This window comes from Rhinatrema bivittatum, chromosome 5, assembly GCF_901001135.1.
Source record: "Rhinatrema bivittatum chromosome 5, aRhiBiv1.1, whole genome shotgun sequence".
Classification (NCBI taxonomy): domain Eukaryota; kingdom Metazoa; phylum Chordata; class Amphibia; order Gymnophiona; family Rhinatrematidae; genus Rhinatrema; species Rhinatrema bivittatum.
Window position 1 is genome coordinate 233,122,722 of NC_042619.1, and position 21,087 is coordinate 233,143,808.

A 21,087-nucleotide genomic window follows, 5' to 3' on the forward strand; every position below is an offset into this window, starting at 1 on the left:
GCCGAAATAGCAGCTGCAGATACCCTGGTAGCAGTTTCAAAGATGTCGTAAGATGATCTTATCTCATGCTTGCCTGCCTCAAAGCCCTTGTTCACTAGGGTTTGAAGTTGATCTTGGAACTGTTGAGGCAGGGAGTCTGCCAGCTCTTGTATCTGCTTAAATATGACCCTGTTGTATTGGGTCATATAGAGCTGATAAGAGGCAATTCTGGAGATGAGCATTGAGCCCTGGAAGATACGGCGACCAATGGCATCTAGAAATTTCTGCTCCTTGCCTGGGGGAAAGGAAGAGTGGGGTTTCGATCTCCTTACCCTCTTTTGGGCCGATTCTACAACCACAGATTGGTGATCCAACTGAGGTTTTTGAAAACCTGGGGCTGACTGTACTAAATAAGTGGTGTCAGCCTTCCTGTTGACTGGAGCAACAGAGCCAGCGTGTTCCCAGTTCTTTTTGAGGAGATCCAGAAGAACCTGGTGAATAGGGATGGAGGTTATTTCCTTGGGAGCATCCAAGAATTGCAACAGCTCCATCATTTGATGCCTGTCATCTTGTTCCGTCTGTAATTGGAAGGGAACCAATTCAGACATCTTCACAAAATTTATGAAGGAAAGGTCCTCTGGAGGAGAACACTTCCTGCTTTCAGTAGGAGAAGGTGGTGAAGACAAGTCATCGGTGTCTGGTGAAGAATCATCAGTCCAGGTATCATCAGGATCAGCACCTGCCCCTCTAGGAACCAGAGGGGGACGAAGCGGTGGAATTCCTGAAGGCCCAGGTCTAGGCTCTGAAGGAATGGAAGGAGGAACTGGAGGCACTGATGAAGGCATCAAAGGCACCGGTGGAGGCATCGAGGGGATCGATGGATGGATCGGTGGTGTTGGACGCATCGGTATCAATGGTTGAGGCATCAGTAAGACTCCCGATGGAGGATGCAGAACGGTGTTTCTCCTTCCGATGACAAAGTAAGAGGAGAGGGCACCGGAGTCATCAGTGACCCTTGATCCATTGGTGAAAAAGCGGCAATAAGCGCTTCCATCCTCGAGAGCAGCAGGGCCAATGCTGCCGGAATCGGGTCGTTGGTTGATTCCGCAATCGGCACCGGTGTCTGTGCTGGAGGAACTTGTAGTCGATGCATCGCCTTGTCGATGGCCTCCTGAACCATCCGGTCCAGTTCTTCATGGAGACTGGAGCAATCAGCCCCGGCTCCGGAAGGGAAGAAGGAGGCAGAGGCATAACTGGAGGAACCACGTTTAAGGCAGAGTAGCGGCTCCCGATACCCGTCCGGGTGACGTTTGCCTCGGTGACCCGGTCGCTGAAAAGGTCGGTGCCTTTTGTGGACGGGGTTTCTTCAACAGTGGCTCGGACGATGGCGAGGTCGATTATTTCGATCCCTCGATGGTCCGAGACTTCTGTTGTCGATGGCCATGTCGCTCTCTACGATCCCCTCAGTCCTGAGGGGGAGGTAGAGGGAGTTGAAGGCCGAGAAGTCGTCGATGCCGGACGGTCACCAGCCGGTGGTCGATACTGGCGCGAAGTGGACGGTGCCGGTTCCAACGATGTCGATGCAATAGACGGCATCGGGGTTTGAGCATGGAAGAGAAGTTCCATCTTCTCCATTCTGGCCTTGCGACCATTTGGTGTCATTAGGGCACAATTGGTGGTCAGGACATCGTACTCACATCCGAGACACATTACACAGACCTTATAGGGGTATGTTATGGACATGGTGCGGTTACAGTCTGGGCACCGACGGAACCCTGATGCCATGGCCTTGGAAAATTTTAGCCGCGGTACAGTCGACGGCCAGTAGGCCGCGAGGGCCAAACGCAACAGGAATCGATAGAAAATGGGTAAAAAACTTACCGGAGTACCGGGGCTTGAAAAAGTTGAAGGAGGGACCCCTGTGGGGTAAACAAGTTTTCAGTAATTCCGTGAGGAAAATTCATGTCAGGAATCTCTGCGGAGCTCCTTAACCGCGTGGCTACTGCTGTGCGGAAAAAAGAAGACTGAAGGGCGACCCCTGCTGGATGCAGGGTTAGTACCATGCTGGGCATGCCCAGTAGGTGGCCAGTCAAAGTTCTAGAAACTTTGACAAACGTGTTCCGTGATTGGGCTCCATCCTGTGATGTCACCCCTATGTGAGGACTACCATCCTGCTTGCCCTGTGAGAAAATACAAGATCTAGAGGCAGTCATAGAAAAAGCTGACTTGGATGTAGTGGCTGTCATGGAGATGTGGCACATGGAAAATCATAATCAGAATATAGTTATACAGGGCTGCAATGTATTTGGGAAGGGCCAGATAGGAAGGAAGGGAAGAGGTATGGTACTATATATAAAATATAATATTAAAGCAACAGAAAAACAGGGCTTACAAAGAAAGGAGGCAGCACTGTAGGTTACTCTGAAAGAGGGAATGAAATATCTATTTATAATATACGGACCTCCATAGCAGACAGAAGAGACAGATTTAATGGCAAATATTCACAAAATTGCTGTAAAGGGGAGGTGCAGTTCCTAAGGGAATTCAATCTGCCAGACGTTGATTGGGACATCCCAGCAACAGTATATTCTAGAAGTAGGGAGATCTTGGATTTCCTGCAGGGATAATTGTTCTGTCAAATGGTAATGAACTCAAAAGAGAGAGGACAATACTGGACCTGGTGCTTACCAAACAGCACAGTGTTTCTGATATTGTAGTGGGCAATTATCTGGGATTCAGTGTCTACTGGATGGTTGGTTCAGTATTAGAGCACGGTAGATAAACGTTCATTCAAAGCAAGGGTCCTAGACTTCAGGAAAACTGAATGTTAAAATGGGGGATTACAACCTCATGTAGTTAGTTGAATGGAGAAATCTAGGGGGAAGTAGAAGAGCAGCAAACTTCCTTGAATTACCAAATATTAACGTTTTTCGCCAGAAACAATTAAAAAATAGGTCATTCTCAGTAGGGATTCCAGCTCTATAGAACTCCCTCCCTCTGAAGTTAAAGGAAGAAAAGGATATTTTGAAGTTTCATAAGAACTTGAAAACTTGGCTTATGACAGTGGCTTTCAGCGATTAGAGTCCATATAAAGTTATTATGGAATTTGTCTCTCCTGTGAAATTTTGAAGTTCAATGTGGGGAATCAGAAAATAGCTCAAGATAATGGCAGTTAATAATTTAGGAGTTAGATTATTTTACTGATTTATTATTTTTGGTTTGTTATATTTTTATGTGATTGTTTATTTGATGTTTTTGTAAATTGCTTTGGAAGATTTTATCTGGAAAGCGACCAATAATTAATTTTAAATAAATAGATTACAAAAATAAAGGGCAACAAACCTTTTTGTTAAGAAAGTAAATAAAGAAAAGAGAAAAAATAAGCCACTATGGTTTCTAAAGTAGTAGCTGAAAAGCTAAGGAAAAACAGGTTAGCATAAGCAAGTTTGCTTACCGTAAATGGTGTTTCCGTAGATAGCAGGATGAATTAGCCATGCTGTCATGGGATCTGTCAATCAGGTCCGGGAGGCGGAGCTTGTCAAAGCAGAGATTAGAGTTGTTGCTCTCTGTGGCTGCGCGTGTGTTCCCGCGCAGGAAAATAACGGAATATCCTCAGTCTGTGATTAAGCTGAAGTGTAGTCGAAGACTAGGTGACTGCCAGGGAGGAGGGTAGGTCAGCATGGTTAATTCATCCTGCTATCTACGGAAACACTCTTTACGGTAAGCAAACTTGCTTTTTCTCGTTGATAGCAGGGCTGAATTAGCCATGCTGTCATGGGAGTCCCAAGCTCCCGATCACGTTGTTTATGATATATATTTGTATGTGATCTTTGACAATGTGGCGGTCACCTTGGATAGGATGATAGAGATTGTAGGATTGCTTGCCCTATCTTCGCATCAGTGGCTGCCTGTTGATCAAGGCAGTAGTGAGATGTAAAGGTATGAAGCGATGACCATGTAGCTGCCTTGCAAATGTCTATGGGTTGCACATTCTTTAGGTGTGCCAATGAGGCTGCTACTGCTCTGATTTGGTGAGCTTTAGGCTTTAAATGTAGTTGTAGTTTCTATTTGTCGTAACAGAATTTGATGAACTGCGCTATCCAGCTGGAGATGGTGCGTTTAGCCACTGGTAATCCAGGTGCCTTTGGGTCAAAGGAGACAAAGAATTGAGAAACACGGGAGTCCGAGTTTGTCCTTTCTTTATAGTATGCTAATGCTCTTTTGCAATCTAATGTGCGCAGTAGTTTTTCCCTATCATTTGCATGAGGTTTAGGGAAAAAGGTGGGTAATTCCATGGTCTGATTGAGATGGAATTGAGAAACCACTTTTGGTAGCATGAGCTGTTCCAGAACTATGTTGAGGTTCCATGGAACTGGAGGTTTGGAGATCGGAGGACGAAGGTGAGTTAACCCCTTGATGAAACGAGAAAGTAAGGGGTGATTGGATATAGGCATATTGTTAACTGGTCTATGATATGCCCCTATGACACTGAGATGAACTCTGATGGATGAGGTTGCAAGACCAGCTGTGTACAGTGTATGTAGATAATCAATGAGTAACTCGGATGAACAGTCTAATGGTGGTACCCTGTTAGAAATGCACCAGGTCGAGTATCGTTTCCATTTATATCTATAGTTTTTCCTTGTTGAGAGTTTCCTGGATTCTAGTAAAATCAATTGTGCTGAAGTGGAAACTCCCTGTTCTGTTAAAAGGAGCCTCTCAATCTCCACGCTGTCAAATGGAGAGATGAGTGCAGCGGGTTTAGAAGCGTCCCTTGATCTTGGCAGAGAAGATCTTGTCGATTCGGTAACCGAATTGGATCCATGATGGATAGTCGGAGAAGGAAATTGTACCATGGTTGCCTCGGCCAGGCCGATGAGTATCAGTTGAGCTTTGTCTGCTATGCACTTTTGAATTGTCCTTGTTATGAGTGGTATGGGAGGAAAGGCACATAGGAGGCCTGTCGTCCACAGAATGAGGAAGGCATCTTGCATGATCCTGAATTGGCTTGGTCTTATCGAACAGAATTTGGGAACTTGAGCATTGATCTCCGTTGCAAAGAGATCTATCGAAGGTGTCCCCCACCGCATGAATACGCTTTGGGCTATTTCTGTATTGAGTGCCCATTTGTGAGGATGAAAGATGCAGCTTAGCCTGTCCGCTCTTGTATTTGCCATGCCTGGTAGGTAAGTTGTTTGCAGATGTATGCAATTTCTGTGAGTGTGTTCGAAGATTGTCAGGGTCTCCTTGCAGAGGGACCATGAACCGGACCCTCATTGTTTGTTGATGTAAAACATTGCCACTTGATTGTCCGTGTAGATCATGACCCTGCGGCCCTTCAGGTGGTCTTGGAACACTTGTAATGCATTTCGAATTGCTCCGAGTTCCAATAAATTTATTTGCAGGTTCTGTTCCGAGATTGTCCATAACCCTTGTGTTTCGTAAATCTCGAGGTGTGCACCCCAGCCCTTGCGAGACACATCCGTGGTTAAGACTGCGTTGTGAGGAGGGGAACTGAACAATGCTCTCTTGGACAGGGTGGAGTTCAGGAGCCACCATATTATGTCCTCTCTCATCTCGGAGGTCAACGATACCTTCTGTGTCAATGGTTGTGAGTGTTGTTTCCATTCACGTTTCAAGCCCCATTGCAGGCGTCTCATGTGTAGCCTGGTGTTGGGAACCTTGAAAATAGCCACCGCCTTATGGCCTAGGACTACTAGGGTATGAGGAAGTATGGGGAATAAAATCCTACTGATTGGTTCCCCGGGGAAATTTGTCGGATTGCTTGTTGTTCACAAAGCAAAGCAATTTCCTCCCCCAGCTGTGGTTGGAAGTTGTGAATCTTGAGAGTGGAAAGATGAGGTAGTATGGGTTTTGTGACAAACTGGAGTTGCTAACCGTGCCGTACTATCTCCAAAACCCATTGATCAGATGTTATCCTCTCCCAGGCTGCTAGGCAAGAATGAATCCTGCCGGGTGGTGCTTGATGCTGTGATGGTGGCTGGGTAACTAAAAAGATGGAGTCGATTTTACTGTAGTAGCCGGCTGTTGTGCCTGCTGTCTCTGGTTACGTGCTTTACCTCTACGTTGGTTGGAGGTATACTGTGTGGAGCAGGACGCTGTAAGAAGGGTATGTCTGTGTACGAAAGGACTGGTAAGACCTGTAAGGTCTCCTGGCATATGACTGTCGACGCGTAGATCCCATATAACGACGTGTGGTCAAATAGTGGGGTTGTGATGTTAATGATTGTACTGCTAGAGCTTCCTCCTTCAGTTTACCTACTGTGTCCTGGAATTGTTCTCCGAACAGGTTATCTCCTGTACATGGGAAGTTTGTTAGTTTCTCGTGTAAATCTTCACGTATAGAACTTGAGCGTAACCATGCTAGTCTTCGGGCTGCAATGGCTGTTGCAGATGCCCTGGAAAATGTTTCATATGCTTCATATATCAACCTCAAAAGGTGTCGAGAACACTCTTCCATGTCATGAAGAGGCAGAGGTATTTGAACCGCAGTTGAAGACAACATACCTTTTATAGCTTGTATGCACTCAAATAGGTATTGTACCATGTAGAATTGATGGTGCATAATTCGGGCATTCAACATTGAGTTATGGTATATTTTTCTGCCAAACTCATCCAAATATTTGTTGTCTTTGCCTGGTGGGTATGAGGAATGCGATTTCGTTTTCTTAAATCTTTGCATCGCCGACTCTACTACAATTGAAGCATGAGGTAATTGTGGTATAGAGTATGGTGATGTTTTCCTCATACGGAATTTTATATCCGTCTTCCTGGAAACCGCTGAGATTGCATAAGATGTTTCCCAGGATTTCTGTAAGACTGAATGCAGAAGTTCTTGTGGTGGAAGATATGTTGGTTCTCCTGGAGTATCGAAAATCTTTAGGAGACCCAGGGTTTCTGATCTAGGGTCTGTCTCTTTTTTGACCTCTAGATGCAGTATTGTACCCAATTTTGGGTATGTAAGGTCTTCCGGAGGGGAATACAGCTCCTGAGGTTGTTCCTGCGGATCTGATGGGAATCCCGTAGAGGATGATGGGGATGTTTGCGGTGAAGGAGAATCAAAAGATGTATCCTGTTTATAATTCGGTGAAGCTGGTCGGTTCACTATGGGAGATGTTGTAGGCTCCACCGACGGTTCTCTATCAGTCTGTGTCTTATGTTCCGGAGAACTGACAGAGGCAAGATTAGACATTCTGAATGATGACTGAAGTGTTTCAAAAAATCCTGCTAAGGATTGAGACGATTGACAAAATGCCTCTTTTGTATGAGGGGACATTATTGTACGATTATCTGGCTCTTGTGACTCACATGCTTTAGGTTGCATTGGAGTGGTTTGAGATACCGTACTAGATACTCTATGATCTTTCTGTTTCTTTTCATATACTATGTCCATCGAATCCTCTGAAGCTGTAGAAGCATTAGAGGAAACCACTTGTATTATCTCTCTGTGGGAGAAGGTATTTGCAGTTGGTATATGAGATGATTTAGAAGTCAAAGGACTTACTTCCCATGTTGCACTCCTCTTTGCCGACTTTCCGTTATGGGAGTGCCGAGAGTGCTTATGATAATAATGTGACGGCGAGTCTGTATGACTTATGTGAAGACGGTGATCGCTTTCTACGTTTTATTGTAAATTCTGTCAAAGTAGCTCTCGAAGAGAGGGAAGTACCCGAACGAGGTGGGGTTATCGATGGAGAGGTGGAGTAAGACCTCTGTGAGCGTTCACGTCGTCTCTTTAACCCATGAGACGAGTGTTCAAATGTTTTGTGCACAGATTTGGATGTGTGCGCAAATGTAGACTTGTGCGCATATCTTTTTGGCTCCATGCGCATAAGAGTTATCAGCGCCGATGTCTTCGGCGCCGTGCGCGTAAGTGTCCTCGGCGCCCTGCGCGCAGATATCTTCAGCACCTTGTGCGTCGAAGTTTTGTGCGCCGTGCGCGCAGGGCACTTCGGCGCCATGCGCACACGTGACTTCGGCGCCATGTGCGCAGTCTTGTGCGCCGATCCTTCTTCAGGCGCAGATGTGTTAATGGTCTAAGGCATCTTAGGTGCAGAAGTTCTAGGCGCCGACATTTTGGTCGCCATTGTCTCCTGCGCCGGCGATTCTAGCTCTATGGATTGTTTAAAATCCGATGGCCTTTGCCGGTCCGCCAAGTCCTTACCTCCAAGATTGGAGGACTGAGGATCCCATGATGATGCCCTCTTTTTTGAGGGAGCCGGTAAGATAGCTGGGCCAGATGACAAATGAGCCTCCGATGGATCCGGGGAGGCAAAAAGTTCCTGAAGCCTGTAGGCCTGTTTCAGGGCTCTCGGAGACATCCTTGAACAAAATTCACAATTCTCACAATTGTGATCTGGCCCCAGGCATCGGTAACATCGGTCATGGCCATCCGTGACCGACATTACCTTGCCGCAATTACAGGGTTTAAACCCCGATTTTGACATGTTTAATGATTAACGCTAAGGAGAAGAACAGCTCCACGTGCGATCCCATGCACGGAAAGAACAGACTGAGGAGATTCTGTTACTTTCCTGCGCGGGAACACATGTGCAGCCACAGAGAGCAAAAACTCTAATCTCTGCTTTGACAAGCTCCGCCTCCAGGACCTGATTGACAGATCCCATGACAGCATGGCTAATTCAGCCCTGCTATCGATGGGAAAACAAACTACAAGAGACTGCAGAAAGAGACACACAATACTAAGAAAAGAAGCTGGGAAAGTAGTCAGAAATGCAAAGATGAAAATGGAAGAAAAAAAACAAATATGTTAAAACAGGGGGACAAGACTTCTTTTTTTCTAGATGTTAATGATAGAAGGAAGTGCATATGGTTCTCTCCTGAGCCCTCCCTCCTTCTGCCTACTCCAATCCTTTCCCTTCCACCCCTTCCCCATACTATAAAATGTAGTTTTTCTTCAGCCTGGATCACGGTAGCATCCTACTGTGATGCAGGCCTGGCGCTTATGACATTGCTAGGCTACTACAATGGAAGTGTACACCCCTGACTTCTGGCCCTAATATATATGGGTTTTTTGTTTTGTTTTTTTTAACATTGAGATTTATTTATTTATTTATTTATTTTTAATTTTTCTATACCGAAATTCCTGTATGAGATACAAATCAATCCGGTTTACAGAGAACGGGAACTCGCCCGGGGCTTGTCTGGCCAGGGCTTTTTACATTAAAACATTAAGTTTACATTAAAACATTAAACTTACATAACATTGCATTGAAACTTTGAAACTTTTTACATTGAAAACGTTAAACAAGGCTTATTTACATTAACAGATAAACATAGAATTACTGTTGAATAAACAGCTCAGAGTAAGTAGCTCCGATCCTGGTTACATTATAGGTCTGGGAACGCAAGTCTAAAGAGCCAAGTTTTTAGTTGTTTTTTGAACTCTGGTAGGCTGGGTTCAAGTCGTAAGTCTGGTGGAAGTGTGTTCCATAGGTGTGGACCTGCTGTTGATAGTGCTCTCTTTCTTAATAGTGATTTTGCAGGTGGTGCAAAGAGAGATCCTTTGTAGGCGCTTCTGATGGGTCTGGAAGATGTGTGGGCTCAAAGTTGTGTCTTTAATGTGATGGGCGCGATGTTGTTTATAGCTTTATGAATGATGGTGAGTGTTTTGAACTGAATCCTGTATTTGATTGGTAGCCAGTGTAAATTGCCTAGAATAGGGGTGATATGATCTCTTTTTTTGGCGTTTGTGAGAATTCTAGCAGCGGCGTTCTGTACCATCTGAAGGGGTTTGATAGTGCTAGAGGGGAGTCCGAGAAGGATGGAGTTGCAGTAATCAAGTTTTGTTAGGATGATGGACTGAAGTACTAGGCGGAAGTCACTGAAATGAAGAAGAGGTTTTAGCTTTTTGAGGACCTGTAGTTTGTAAAAGCAGTCCTTGGTGGTGGTGTTTATAAATTTTTTAAGGTTTAGATGGTTGTCCAGCCATGTTCCAAGGTCTCTGACATCTGTGGCGAAGTTCATGTTTAATGTGGTGGAAAGTGTAGGGATTGCTGTGTTGATCATGGAATCGTGAGCAAATTAATAGAATTACTGCTAAAACATAAATGTCTGGAATCTGAGGCAGTATGGTTATACCAGAGATAGGGCGCTATGGGGAAGGGGCAACAGGTTTGGCTCCACAGGGCCTTTAGAGCTTGGGTAGGAGGGAGGTGGGGGGACTAGTTTGGGCCTATAGGTCTACAAATGTGTTTGTTTGTTTGTTTTAACAGGTTCGCCACTTAACCAGCTATATTCTTCTAAAGAAGGCCATTTAAGTATAAAGTTATCCAGCCACACAAAGCCTGAACTTTAGACCTGCTCTTAAGCAGGTCTAAATTTATCTGGCTTAGCCAGTTATAGCTGAAAATTGACTAAGTTAGCTAGCTAATTTTGTCATACCCTGGAACACCCCTTTTTTATACAGCTAAATTATAACTGGAAATTACTTATCTGGCTGTAACTTAGCCGGATAACTGGCTAAATATCCCAAAATTTGGGATTTAGACCGGTAGCTTTAAGTTATTGGTCTAAATGGCTTTTAATACTGACTTCATTCTAGATAAGGCGATAGGGCCAGATGGAATACATCTGAGAGTACCAAGGGAACTTACAGAAGTCTGGCAGCTCCACTGGATGCCTTTTCAATGCTTCTTTAGAGTCGGGAGTAGTTCCAGAGGACTGGCGATAGGGAGATCTGGCTCTTATTCACAAAAGTGGAAGTAAGGGAAAAGCCAGAAACTACAGGCCAGTTAGTCTGATCCCAGTGGTGAGCAAATTAAAAGAATTACTGCTAAAACATAAGGCAGTGGAATGTCTGGAATCTGAGGCAGTATGGTTATACCAGAGGTAGGTCTGGTCGGTCAGGGACCAGAAAGTTAGACCAGAGGAGAGCACTAGATTTAATGCACTTAGATTTCAGTAAGGTCTTTGACACAATTCTGCATAGGCGACTTATAAATAAATTGAGTGCTCTTGGTATGGGCCCTAGAGTGACTGAGTTAGAAACTGGCTGAGTGGGAGGTGACAAAGAAAAGTGGTAAATGGCGTTCACTCTAAGGAGGGGGGGGCATTACTAGCTGTGTGCCTAAGGGATCAGTCCTTGGACAGGTTCTTTTCAACATTTTTGTAAGCAACATTGTAAAGATTGTCAAGAAAGATTTGTCTTTTTGACATTACCCCCAAAATCTATAACAGGGTAGACAATGAGGAAAACATGAGGAGGGATCTAGTGAAACTCAAGGAATGGTCTTAAGGTCTAGCAGCTAAGATTTAATGCTAATTAAATGCAGAGTTATGCATTTAGAATATGTAAACCTATGGGAAATCAAAGGGGTGAAATTCTCCTAAGCATGAAAGAAGAGTGAGTTCTCGGGGTGATCGTATCTGATGATCTTAAGGCAGCCAAACAAGTGGATAAGGTGATGGAAAAAGCCAGAAAGATGCTTGGGTGCATATGGATAGACATGGTCAGCAGAAAAAAAGGAGGTGATATTGACCCATACATGTTCCTGATGAAACCTCATTTGGAATACTGTGTGCAGATTTGGAGACCACACCTTCAAAGGATTGGAGTTGATCCAGGAGACTGGCTATTATAATGGTTTCAAATTAAAGCATATGGGGACAAAGATCTACTCTCTATCCCTATATGCTGTGTATGTTGACTGTAATCTCCTGAGATTGGTAGATCAGCAGAATAGAAAGTGTGGAAATAATAAATAAATCTAAACATTTACACCCTACAAGAAAGGTGGGATAGGGGAGATATGATAGATATTTAAATACCGCCAAGGTTTCCATGCACAGGAAGTGAACTTCTTTCAATGGAAAGGAGGCTCTAGAACGAGGGTCATGGGATAAGGTTGAAAGGAAGTAGACTCAGAAGTAATCTAAGAAAATATTTTTTTACAGCAAGGGTGGTGAATACTAGGAATAGCCTCCCCGTGGAGGTGGTGGAGACAAAGACAGTATATGAATTCAAGAAAGCAGGGGATAAAAACAGAGGGAATGTAAGAGATTGAGAGTAATTGTAAGCTGATATAGTTGATGTGGATAGGCAGACAAGATAAGCCATACAGTTTTTTTCTGCTGTAATATTTTTATCATAGATACCCCATTTTTCACAGATCACAGGTAGGACATGAAACTCAAGAAACATCCATGCTATATAACAGGCAGTTTGCTGGTTGCATGGTGTTTGATGATTCTACTGGGGAGGAGTATATATGTGTGGGTTGCATGTAGCTCCCACCATTATATGCAGGCCAGCAGTCAAGGATAAAATTGTACCATGGGAACTCTGCAGCATGGCTGGTGAACAGCTAAGGCCCTACCAGCCCAAGAAGATAAGGAACAAAAACAGATAAAATGGGTACTGTCCAGAAGGGAGGGAGAACCTAAGCACAAGGGGAAGGAGGAAACTGTTGAAACAGAGAGACAAGGAAGGGGGCCAGATAAGGAGAGGGGAGGGGATTGAAAGGGAGACTCTGTTTATACTCCTCCATCTATTTTTCCCTGCCATTAAATGACAGGCTTTTCTACTAATTTTTAAAAATAAAGGCTAAAACCCAATCTTGATTACCTATATAGTACTTCATTTCCGTGTCATGTTTGTTCATCAGCTCAAGAAGCCGTACTTCAATCTGTGCTTGGTTTAGGAAAGCCTTCTTGTTCTTTATAATTTTAATGGCCACCCACTCCTGCTCTACACGATCATAAGCCTTTACAACCTAAAAAAAGAGAGACTGTGTTACAATTATACTACCTGAACAAAAATCTTAACACAAATAAAAGAACTTCTTAATCATTAAAACCAAAGTACTGTTAAAAGACGCATAACTGGGATTTCACAAATAACCCACTTTGCATTTTGTTCTGCCAGTCAGAAGAATTGGGCTGCACTTCCTAATTATGGCTCAAGCTAATGGCATGTCAAAAAGCAGCTCCAAGATGGCAGTATTCTACTCAGCCCCAAGGCACTCTGGCAAAAAAGGCAACAGAATACAAAGCTCACGATGGCTCTCTTTCAAGAGCTGAAATCAAACAATAGGAAGGCACCATCTAATGATGTCAACACCTCCAAGCATTAATTTAAGGTTATATATTTCGTCTGTTCAATTACTTTTAAATGATGGATAATACAAGTTCTGTAAGTCACAGAATGACCTCATAAAGGCAACAATATCATTTTCACAAAGTGACTTACCTATGCAGGATTGTTTTAACATAGTATTTGGAATTAAACGTAACGTAATAAGTAACAGCGGCTAAACCAGTGATTCTCAATCAATGTGTCATGACACACCACTGTGTTGCAAAGTACAAGCTGGTGTGTCGCCAACTCCATGCCAGAATACTGCGCTCCTTGGTCTCCTGCTGATACAGCAAATCTTCTCTCCCCCTCCTCTGCTCCAGCGGAATTCAAGCATCTCCTCCTCCACCTGGGCTGTCAGCATTTTCAAGCCTGGGCAGAATACTAACAGCAAAGCTGATTGCAGCACTAAGCGGCCATCTAGAAAGAAGATGTGAGGGTGGGGGGCCACACGGGCAGGATGGCCTTATTATCAGCACAGCCTGGAAGAGGAAGTTAGGTGGGGAATTTTTTCGTGAAGCTACAAGTACCTGAGCGGCTGGGGCACACATTGCGAAGGACTCACCGCCCAAGGGTGGTGGAGCAGAGAAGAATCGAGATGGAACATCAACCGACTAGAGGCACGGGCAGTCAGGCTAGCGTGCCTGCGACTTGCCCACAGACTGCGACACCTAGCAGTCAGAGTGATGTCAGACAACGCCACCACGGTGGCATACATCAACCGACAGGGCGGAACCAGAAGCCAACAGGTAGTCCTAGAAATAGCTCCCCTGATGACTTGGGCGGAAGCAAATCTCCAGAACATCTCCGCCGTCCACATCGCCGGGAAGGACAACACCGCGGCAGACTTCCTCAGCAGAGAAAGTCTACATCCCGGGGATTGGCAACTGTCACCCACAGCGTTCCAGATGATTGTGAATCGGTGGGGGACCCCGGGCATGGACCTACTAGCGGACAGGTCCAACGCTCAAGTACCCAGATATTTCAGCCGATCCTCGGTCTCAGGGGATCAATGCACTGGTACAACCATGGCCCCAGGAGATCCTGCTGTACGCTTTTCCACCATGGCCCCTGCCGGGCGCCATTATACACAGGATTCAGTGGCACAGAGGCCTAGTTCTTCTAGTGGCCCCGGACTGGCCAAGAAGACCCTGGTACGCAGACATGAGAAAACTACTGGCGGGGAGTCCACTACCCCTGCCGCCGCACAGGGACCTGCTGCGACAAGGTCCCATACTCCACAAGGATCCGGCTCAATTCTCTCTTACGGTTTGGCCGTTGAGAGGGCTAGACTGAAGTCACGAGGATATTCGGGACCGGTAATAGATACACTCCTCAGAGCATGCAAGTTCTCCACATCACTAACTTACATATGGATCTGGAGAGTATTTGAAGCTTGGTGCGAAGCTAATGGCACCAATCCACATGCCGCTAAGATTCCTATCATTTTGGACTTCCTACAAGATGGTCTTCAGAAGGGTCTGTCCCTCAATTCCATCAAGGTCCAAGTGGCAGCACTTTCCTGCTACGGTCCCCGGAGTGACGGCAATAGCATCGCCACACACCCAGACGTTTCACGCTTCCTGAAAGGTGTCAAACACATTCGTCCGCCACTGAAGTGGCCCATTCCTCTGTGGAACCTCAACCTAGTTTTGGACTTTCTAGCGGGACACGCTTTTCGTCCACTTCGAGGCCTGTCCTTCCGTTTGTTAACCTTGAAGATGGTGTTCCTGCTGGCTGTTTTCTCTGCACGACGCGTCTCAGAGCCGTCTTGCCGTGTCTTGCCGTGATCCGTTTCTCCTAATCACGCCAGAAGCCATCCATCTTCGCACAGTCCCTTCCTTCTTACCCAAAGTAGTCTCGCACTTCCACCTCAACCAAACCATCTCTTTACCTACCACAGAAGGTTTGAAGAAGTCAGAAGAAGGTCGGATTCTACGACATCTCGACATCAGCAGGCTACTGTCCAGATACCTGGAAGTGTCCGAAGCAATACGAAAGACGGACCATCTGTTCGTTCTACACAGCGGGAAGAAGCAAGGGGAAGCGGCCTCACGGGCAACTATCGCCCGCTGGGTCAAAGAAGTTATCAAGGCAGCCTACGTAGACGCGGGGAAAATCACCGCCTCTACAGGTTAAGGCTCACTCTACCAGAGCGCAAGCAGCCTCTTGGGCAGAAACTCGGATGCTGTCACCTGCTGAGATCTGTAAGGCGGCGACGTGGTCCTCCCGCCATACCTTCTCCAGATTCTACCGTCTGGATGTCCAGGCCAGGGAGGACACCGCATTTGCGAGGGCAATCCTGCATGGACCGCGGGCAGCCTCCCACCCAGTCCAGGAGTAGCTTTTGTACATCCCACTTGTTTTGAGTCCATCTGCTACACGCTAGGAAATGTAGAGATTACTTACTTGATAATCTCGTTTTCCTTAGTGTATGCAGATGGACTCAGCATCCTACCCGGCTGCCAATATTCATGGGATTTCACAGGCTCAAGGTAAGCCATGTTTTATTACATAGGGCATCCACCCTGCCGGGTGTCGACGCCTTCCGGTTGAGAATCCTGGCGATCTCCAGCTCCTATCAACCGGTCAGGGTAATCCTGTTTAATTAATCGATCGGTCAGTACTCATAGAGCTATGACAGCTTTGCAAGGAAGATTACTGAATTGCTTCACTTCCTGTGTGGGTATATGTACCCGTGCTGACGTCAGATCCATCTCCAACTGCTAGCATGAACACGCTATACCCACTTGTTTTGAGTCCATCTGCATACACTAAGGAAAACGAGATTATCAGGTAAGTAATCTCTACAATACTTCGGGTTCTCAACCAGAGCCCCATGCAATCCTTGGGTGAGAAACAATGCCAGGAGCAGTAGAGGCACGGTGACCATCTGTCATCAATGCCATCCGGGACAGTGAGGGCATCTTCCTCGCTGCTGGAGAATGAACAGACCGAGCACTGTGGGAATCATCGTCACTGGCACAGTGACCGTCCATCACAGACGCCATCCATGACATCGGTGGCATCTTCCTCAGTGCTGGAGAATGACCGGGCTGAGCACCGAGGGAAACATTGTTACTGCCACGGTAACAGTTGCTGATGCCATTCTGGACATCGGTGGCAGCTTTCTCAGAGCTGGAGAATGACCGGACCGAGCACCGAGGGAAACAATCACTGCCATGGTAACCGTCCGTTACCGACACCATTCTGGACATCGGTGGCAGTTTCCTCTGTACTGGAGAATGACCGGGCCAAGCACCAATGGAAACATCGTCGCCAGTACCAACGTGGTTCCGCGTTCAGTTCCAGCACTGATACCACAGCAGCATCAATGTCCATTGAGCCAGTTGCGAAGTGAGCCTGAGTACAAGAGTCTCCATGCTCCTCTGCACCCGAGACACCAAGGTGTTCCCCACCGACAACGGTGCCAGGTACAGAGCCACCACAGATTCACGTGGAAGTGCCAGTAATGTCTAGCCTGTCTCCCCCTGTAGCTGCGCTACCTATACCAGTTTCCAAGGAGGAGCTGGACGTCCTCGTCCATCAGGCTGTCCTCGATGCCTTCCGGAATCTACGAACACCGGGGCCATAGATATTCGCACCGTTGTGGCACCGCCTCGTTGTGGCACCTACCAACGGCAGCTTAAGTCATCGACGCCGACTCGTCCTTCTGAGCCTTCACGGACCCCTATACTTATCCCGGGGTCCTCTAACAGCGATGGGCACTCTAATCCCACTTCGGCACCGATCCCATCAAGACCTAAGAAAAGGACGTGTCTGAAACCATCCCTTTAGACCTGGTCACTGAAAAGGACCAGATGTTTTCGGGAGAGTCTAGGTCATAACTTCTTCCAAGAACTATATTGGTGTCACATATTGCTGTTTACCAGCTATATTTGACACCATCCACATGAAATTCGAGCAACATGTGATTGCTTCGAAACGTCCTCCCATTGCCAGCTAGATGGTGAACCTGGCTTATGGCCCCTGATTTATGGCCCGAAGCCCAAGATAAACTAGCTGATCTGCCATGCACCGCAGATAATCTCTTCATGCACAAGGTCCAGCAGACAGTGGTTCAATTACAAGACCACCGCGAGACCCTGCGACAGCTCTCTATGTTTCTTGCACAGCAAAGAGAGATGCTAGAAGGAACTTTTAGCGCTCCCGTGTGAGACCAACTGATATCAGATCATACCAGCTCCGCCAGTCGGGCAGGCTCCTGGATTTTTCAACCTTGCCAGAGAACAGAGCGGTCCATCCCACTGAGGACCAGGGCTCGGGATACCGTTCCCCGGACGCAACAAGGCAGAGGATTTTAATCCCGCTATTTCCTACTTTCAAAGAAAACAGGCGACCTCCGCCCATCCTGGACCTCCGATTTCTCTACAAATTTCTTCAGAAAGAAAAGTTCAAAATGGTGTCACTCGGCACCATGCTTTCCTTAATACAACAAAGGGCTTGCCTCTATTCTCTGGACTTTCTATACGCTTCATAGTGAGTCGTCAACATTTTCAATACCAAGTTCTGCCGTTCGAACTAGCTTTGACAACTTGTGTATTTCACCAAATGCCTAGCCATGACTGCCACTCATATATAAAGAACAACAGCATTCACGCGTTTCCTTACCTGGACGACTGCCCAATAAGGAGTCAATCGAAACAAGGAGCTCTAAATTCTCTAAGACTCACTATAAATCTACAAAATTTGGCTGGGAATTCAGATCAACTACCATAAATCCCATATGGAGCAGATCTGGGCACTACAGTCGCAACGGCCTTCCTGCCCAACAACCACGCAGACATCCTATCAAATTGTCCACATCTCTGCGCGCATGCAACATGGCCTCAGCCCATCAATTCTTCCATTGCTGGGCCACATGGTTTCCATGATCCACGTCACTCCTATGGCCAGACTAGCCATGAGAAAAGCTGAGTGGATTTTAAGATTTCAGTGGCTCTAAGCCGTTCAACCGCTTTTATCCCTGATCTACATCACCGATCCAGTAACCAAATCCTCAGATGATCTTGGCCACGTTCGCATCCAACTTGGGTTGGAGAGCTCGTAACAACACCCTCCAAACCCAAAATGTGCTGACGCCGCTCCATGAAAAGTCTCAGTTCAACTTCCTGGAGCTTCGAGCCATGTGTTATGCCCTTTATGCCTTCAAACACTGCCTCTCACACAAAACTTTGTGGATACAGACAGACAACATAGTGGCAATGTGATACTCGAACAAACAGAGATGCACAGGCTCTTATCTGCTCTGCCAGGAAGCCGCGCAGTTCTGGGCCTGGGCCCTTGCACACTCCATGCATCTCCGGGCCACTTATCTAACAGGCATACCGAACATACTAACAGACCATCTCAATCGATCCCCATAAGTGGTCTCTGAATCCATGTGTAGCGAGTAAAATCTTCTAGCGTTGAGGTCAAACAATTATTGACCTCTTGCATCCGAATTGAACCACAGAGTGGACAGATTCTGCTCCCTACACAGGCTTCGAAATGCGTTAGCCATGGACACGTTTGCTCGCCCCTGCAACAAAGGCCTCCTATATACGTCTCTTCCGATACCGCTCATAGCCAAAACTCTCATGAACCTACAGGAGGACAGGTTTTCAGTGATTCTCATAACCCCGTACTGGCCTCGACAAGTATGCTTCCCCATACTTCTCAACCTATCACTCCAGGAACCAATTTGCCTGCCCACAGGTCAACCTCATAACACAAACTCACTGATATTCTCAGGTACACAATTGGCATTAAACTCTAACATTTCTTGAACTTTGCCTATCAACAGTTTAAAAAAAAAAAAGGCTTTCCCACAACAAACAGTGTAAATCTCTGAAAAACATATCTTAGGACCCCCACAATTTGATAATATTCCCAATTCCATCCTTATTGATAACATAACTATCAATATTTCTAAACAGGTACGTAATCTCGGCATCATATTGGACCCTAAATTGAATTTATCCACACACGTTAAATCCTTAACCAAATCTTCCTTCTATAAACTTCGACTTCTTAAATATATCAAAACACTACTCAATCCTACTCTTTTCTGAACAGTACGTCGATCTTTGATACTTACCAGTTTAGATTACCATAATTCTCTATATTTAGGTTTATCTCAATCTACCACTCGCCCACTACAACTCTTGCAAAATGCTGCAGCATGGCTACTCTCTAATTACATGATCACATAACTCCGATTCTCTTTCAATTGCACTGGCTACCAATCAAATGGTGCATTCAATATAAAACCTTGACTATCATTCGCAACTTCATCTATAACAACAACTCCTGGCTGTCTGCCACCTTACATTTATAAACTCCCTGTAGAAACCACAGATCAAAGAATCAACTTCTTTTGCAAGTTCCATCTCCCAAAGCAACTAGACTGACTATGACACGAGAGTGTGTTTTTTCAATCACAGGACATATTATGGAACACACCATAATACTCACCAACAAAAAAAGACTTAATAAAAGCACTTAAACACCATGTTTTCATATTAGCCTTTCCAGATTTATGTGCCTTATAACATATACTGTTGTGAATGGAAGGTGGATCCTTGGTCTGACCGGATGGACATGAAGTAGAAGAACTCTCCAGGAAGGAACTCGGTTGGAAGGCGATAGCCAGACGAGAGCTGACGATCTTCACCCTGGAAGCCCTTGACCCTTCCAGGAAAACCTGTGGAGATCCGGGCCGCTGGGACTTAGGTGGCTTCGTCCTGGAAGCCGAGATCCCCCCCCGGGAGGAGATCCGACCGCTGAGACTTAGGTGGCTTCGCCCTGGAAGCCGAGATACCCCCGGGAGGAGCCCGTGGAGATCCGACCGCTGGGACTTAGGTGGCTTTGCCCTGGAAGCCAAGATCCCCCCGGGAGGAGCCCGTGGAGATCTGACCGCTGGGACTTAGGAGATCCGACCGAAGACGAAGACGGGAGAACGTACCAGGGTCGAGGCAGGCGGCGGACTGGAAGACGGGCCAAGGTCAGAACCAGAAGAGAATCCAAAAGAGGGCTCCAAAACCAGGGATTGGAGCGGTCAGGAACAAGAACGCAGGAACTGGCGGAGAGGAACAAGCAGGCAGGGGCAGGCAGGCAGGCAGGAACAGGCTGGCAGGAACAAACAGGAACAGGTAACAGCAACTAAGCACTCTACAGAGTTGACCATGTTGCAAGGCACAGAATCGGGGTCAGACGCCGGGTTTAAATCTCCGCCGGCATCTGATGTCAACACAAGGGTCTGGCCTGAGTTTCACGCCAGAGACCCTTTAAAAAGGGGCTCTATACGCGTGCGCGAGCCTAAGGGGCGGGGCCCAGACCGCGTACGACGGCGTCTCCCTTGAGGAGACGCCACGATGTAGGCCTGAGCAGGCCTGAAGGATCAGCAGCTTTCGGCGGCGTTCCCCCCGGGCAGAAAGGTAAGGGGCCGGCTGCGAGGTTTGCAGCCGGAACCGCAACAGTACCCCCCTTCTTATGCCCCCTCTTTAACGGGCCCAGTTTGCCAGGATGATTTGATGAAACTGAAGTAGCAGGGACTTGTCCAGAATATTTCGAGCAGGTTCCCAGGAGTTCTCCTCAGGACCACAGCCCTCCCAGGCTAAAAGGTACTCCCAGTGACACTGGTAAAATCGAACGTCGAGTACTTCACGAACTTGATAAGTCGGATCACTCTGTACCAGCGTGGAAGCAGGGTCTGGTGAAGGACAATGGAATCTGGAGAGTACCACGGGTTTCAATAAGGATACGTGGAACACGTTGTGCACACGCAGTGTGGTAGGAAGACGAAGCTTGTAGGATACCATGCCCACTCTCTCTGCGATGCGAAATGGGCCACAATACCTGGGTGCTAACTTCCGGGAGGGTACCCGGAGGTGCAGGTTCTTTGCGCACAACCAAACCTTGTCGCCGGGCGCTGGTGTCGGTCAGCAGTTCTTCGTGCTAAACTGGCTGCCTTGGTGAGTCTTCGATGT

At 46.5% G+C, this 21,087-nt stretch overlaps 1 protein-coding gene across 4 annotated transcripts in view; it reads right to left on the reverse strand.

Moving 5' to 3' along the window:
* The window catches only part of DYRK1A (dual specificity tyrosine phosphorylation regulated kinase 1A), a 696,908-nt gene that overhangs the window by 216,498 nt on the left and 459,323 nt on the right, over positions 1-21,087 (reverse strand). For all 4 annotated transcript variants that reach the window (XM_029603453.1, XM_029603452.1, XM_029603455.1 and 1 more), the window contains one exon: positions 12,587-12,734. In XM_029603453.1, the coding sequence (XP_029459313.1) occupies positions 12,587-12,734 (148 nt within the window). The remainder of the gene's footprint in view (positions 1-12,586; positions 12,735-21,087) is intronic.